Source organism: Pinus tabuliformis, chromosome 8, assembly GCF_031772625.1.
Source record: "Pinus tabuliformis cultivar Carrire ecotype Pingquan chromosome 8, CPIR1, whole genome shotgun sequence".
In the NCBI taxonomy this organism is placed as follows: Eukaryota; Viridiplantae; Streptophyta; class Pinopsida; order Pinales; family Pinaceae; genus Pinus; species Pinus tabuliformis.
In genome coordinates, this window is record NC_142294.1 from 926,142,323 (window position 1) to 926,147,046 (window position 4,724).

The 4,724-nt window shown below is 37.3% G+C and overlaps 1 protein-coding gene across 1 annotated transcript; it reads left to right on the top strand.

Moving 5' to 3' along the window:
* The first annotated feature begins 3,229 nt into the window (after positions 1–3,229).
* LOC149238550 (uncharacterized) lies at positions 3,230–3,829 on the top strand. Its single transcript, XM_089369601.1, has one exon. It carries the CDS (start codon positions 3,230–3,232, stop codon positions 3,827–3,829), a length of 600 nt encoding a protein of 199 aa, XP_089225727.1.
* The last annotated feature ends 895 nt before the right edge of the window (positions 3,830–4,724 follow it).

Here is a 4,724-nt window from a genome sequence, read left to right on the forward strand (position 1 = left end):
CTCATTGTGTATTCAAAATTACTTCCATATATATATATACATGGAAAATTTACAATAATTTTTTATTATGAACAATATATCAATAAAATGTATTCTTTTAATGTGTATGGTGAAATATTTTTTTTATGACCTAAATTGAAATATTCTATATATACACAATTTAACTTATAGAGAAAATGGTCTTTTCACCTAAATCTAGTCATACAATTTCAAGCATACATCTCCAATAATAACTGAAATAATAAAGTTTTATTGAGATTATTTGCATGTACATGAGGAATATTGGACCACAAAAAAAAAAAAAGAAAAAAAAATAATAACAAATGACATTTAAGTGGAAGCAAGATGGACAACAACATAATTTTATGGTAACCCGGATTTATGATGGACAACAAATCACCATCTATTAACCTAAGAAGCAAATGTGTGGTGAGGGAATTGAAGTGTTGTGTTGAGTAGTTCTTACATAGTTAATAAATTGGTGAACAACCGTGGAAGAACAACAACAGAACCAAGTGCAAAAGTTTTTAGGGAAATGAGAGGATTCACAAGTGTTCAATATGGTCATTAAGGCATAATATTTCAATGGTGGAAGGCAAGATTACCAATAATAAGAGGATAATTTGAAAAAAACACAGATAAAAAGTTTCTTTATATATAGTATTTGTTTCTCAAATTTAGGAGAAAAAAGACATTATTTTACGGTTATCTTTTCTTTGGATAGAATTTCCTCTCTTGATATTTGATTCTTCAATCCATAAAAGCAGTTGGATCTCTATTTCAGGTGACTTAGATTTAGGCTTTTGTAAAACTTTTCATACTTTTTGTTTTTTGTTTTTTTTAACTTTTCAATGATTTTGTTTGCTAGAGGAGCTCTAATGAACACCAACCTCTAATGAACACCAACGAGCTTACATATGGCAATTTATAGTGTAAAATAGTAGAACTATTAAGATGGTAGAGAATTGTTAATTAAATAAGGACATATGAAGTAGTTAATTCTATATTGTCTCACTATTAATTGCTTTAGAGCTTTTGGTAGAATTTCTTTTTTGGGTCAAATCTTCAATTTTGTGGTTTAAACTAAGTTTTTGATTGCATATATGAATTCAATAAGTTGAAAGGGCACTCGATTTTCAAGAGTTCACAACTCAAACTTGTGATTTCAACAAGTCACTACTTGATTTTGGGAAATATTGACCCGAAAATGTGTCAAAAAACTCTCCAAAAAGTCTTATAGGTAAACTATGGCAAAAAAAAAACTAACCAATCTACAATTTTTTTCAATTTATTCTTAACTTGTTTCTGGAAATAATGTTTAAAATGGATGTCTGCGACATGAAGTAAAATCAACCATATCCATATTGATCAAGGGGGATGGAGCGCAGAGCGGTGAACAAGGAAGGCAGGGCAAGGGTTTGACATCTTAGGGTTTACAAAAGCTGAAGAGAACGGGAGACAATAGCGGGGAAAAGCAGAAGGGTAATCCCTCTGCAAACAAGTACGAGCTACGAATCTATAACACGAGGTAGGGGATAAAAAACACAAGACAGAGCTGAAGGAAACCATGGAAAGTAGGCAGGGGAGGGGAGAGATCCCCTTCTACAAAAATATAACGGCAGGTGAAGCAAGCGGGAGCGGAATGCAGAGAAACCCAAAGGAGAGTAACAAAGATGCACTAGTACTAGGGAACAATTGGCAAACCAAGACAAGAGGTCGATGCCTACCAAGGGCACAGAAGAAACCAAGGTATGCAATACCCAATAAAAAACTTGAAGATTATAGATGCTATATGAGAGATCGTGCCTTGATATGCAATTTTGTAGGGTTTTGGCCATCATAAAAGGACCTAGTAAAATGGATACAACAAAGATGGAAGCCAAAAGGGCATATAGATCTAAAACTAGGAGCGAAAGGATTCTTCACAGTGATATTTGCAAACCTGGAAGACAAGGAAAGAACATTTGAAGAAGGACCATACTTTATGAATAATGTCAGCTTGTTCATGAGACATTGGGAAGAAAGGTATAACCCAGACAATGAGAAAATGTTAGCAGCACCCATTTGGGTCAGATTATTTGGCCTACAAGTGGAGTTCTGGGACCCTGACATTCTGGAAGGGATCGGTAATACAATTGGGACCTTCGTCAAAGTAGCTGAGTCAACAAAAAGAGGGAAGTACACATCTTATGCAAGGATATGCGTCTATATGAATATAGCAGAGCCACTGCCTGAATATATAGAGCTAGAATACCATGATGAGATATGGCAGCAACCAATGGATTATGAACACATACCTTTCAGGTGCAGAAGGTGCCATGAATACGGGCATCTTTACAAGCAGTGCCCTTTAAACAAAGAAGAGGAAATATCAAGAAAACAAGAAGAAGAACAAAGGAGGGCAGAGAGAGAAGATGCTGGGGAATTGGGCTTCCAGGAGGTCCATAGGAGGAAAAAATCAGGCAAGGAAGGAATAAGGATACAACAACAAGAGAAACCTGTAATAGTTGAAAGTCAAAATAAATTCCAGGCCCTACAGGAGGATGAAGAAGAGAACGCAGGAAAAATGATTGAAGAAGATGACAATGAGAATGAGCCAATGGAAATTATTAAAGAGACAAAGGATAAAGACACAGCTAACATCAGGGAGGCCGAAGAAGGGGTAGGGGAAAGCCTGGAGATAACAATAGAGCAAGCCCAGACAGGGATAGAATCACAAAAGGACAGTGGGAATGAGGAGGAAAGAATCATGAGGAAACTGCTACAGGAATGGAAAAATCTTGATGAGAGATTTATCCCGGAAACTCAGAAACAATTATATAAAGAAACATTCCAAAAATACAAGGAGAAGAAAGGCAGCACCTCGGAAAACCAAACAGACCAAACAGGGGCACAAGCAAGCCACAGCTTGGGAATGGACAGTACTGGCAAGGGGGGCAGAAAGAGAGGTAGAAGAACACTAAATGAGACTATACAAGCGGTAGGAGAAATCCTGGTCAACTCAGGTAGGGTTATACCCCTATCAGAGGTTTTCCAACAACCATCAAAGAAGTTTTAAATGATAGTCACAAGTTGGAATATTAGGGGCCTCAACAGTAAAGGAAAGCAGAGGTATTTAAAAGAGAGGCTGAAGAAAGACAAACCTGGTATCATGATAATCCAAGAGACGAAAATTAGCTCGCAACAACTGGAAGGAATAATTAAAAAACTAAGAATGCAATATGAGGTAATGGGCCAAGATGCGAGTGGTACAGCAGGGGGCCTAGCAATCATATGGAACCCTGAGGAGATAATATTTGAAAACTGGATAAGCCTTCCCAGAATCCTCACTAGGTTGTTCAGAATAGAAGGATTGGCGGAAACAATCCTCATTTCAGGAGTCTATGGACCGCACATACCAAGAGATCGAGAAACTTTTCTTAAGAACGTGCAAGCTGCTAGAAGGATCTCCCCTGGAACACCCTGGATAGTAGGAGGAGATTTTAATATGATTAGAACTACAGATGAAAATAAAGGTGGCATAAGAAGACTAGATCAGAATATGGAGGCATTTAATGAGATGATTACAGAACAGAGGTTGGTGGATATACCAACAATTAATGGTATTTATACATGGAACAATCGAAGAGGGGGAAGAAATCAAATAGCTTCTAGATTAGACAGATTCCTTTTATCAGAACAAATTATGAACCGGGATGTTTTTGTGGAAGCAAAAATAATGCCCGCAATAGGCTCAGATCATTGGCCGATAAGGCTGGAAATAGATATCAAGAAAAACTCAGGTAAAAAACCATTCAGGTTTGAGGCCTTTTGGCTCATGAACCCTTAATTCTTACTAAAAACAGAGGAATGGTGGACTCAAAGTACACTAAAAGGAAAAGGAAAGATGCACACCTTCCAGCTAAAGCTCAAAGAATGGAAAGGGAAAATAAAGAAATGGAATAAAGAAGAATTTGGGAATATACTGGAGGAGAAAAAGAAATGGAAGAAACACAACAAAGCATAATTATAGAAGGACGAACGGAGGAAAGATGTAAAGAAGAAGCAGTCATAATAAGTCAACTAGAAGAGCGGAGGAAACAGGAGGAGATCCTGTGGAAACAAAAAGCCAGGGTCAACTGGCTACGGGAAGGAGAAAGAAACACCAAGTTCTTTCACCAAGCTATGATACAGCATAGACAAAAGAATAGGATTTTCTCCATTAAAAATGAAGAAGGAGAAAGGATAATAGAACAAGAAGGAATTGAGAAAGTATTGGTTGAACACCACAAAGAAATTCTGACAGAACCACAAATTGATCGTACAGCAGCTATAGAACGCATATGTAATGAAATCCCTAAAATAGTAACAGAAGAGCAGAACAAGGCCCTGATGAGAGCAGCAACGCTTGAGGAAGTGGAAGAAATTGTGAAGAGTATGAATAAAGGCAAAGCACCAGGACCTGATGGATACACGGTGGAGTTTTATCAAGCAGGATGGCATTTTCTGGGTAAGGAGATCCTGGAGGTAGTAGAAGAATCCCGCATGAAACAAAAGGTATGGCCAGCTATAAACTCGACTTTTTTTACCCTGATCCCTAAAAATGCTAACTCTGAAAATGCCCAGGGTTTTCGCCCAATTGCCTTGTGTAATGTAATATACAAAATAATAGCCACTCTGATAGCAAAAAGATTAAAACCCCTTCTATCTAGCTTAATTTCTCCAGAACAAACAGGATTTGTTGA

What these genes read in the sequence shown, in the direction of transcription:
- LOC149238550 (XM_089369601.1), top strand. Translation starts at nt 3,230, where the DNA reads ATGGGCCAAGATGCGAGTGGTACAGCAGGGGGCCTAGCAATCATATGG.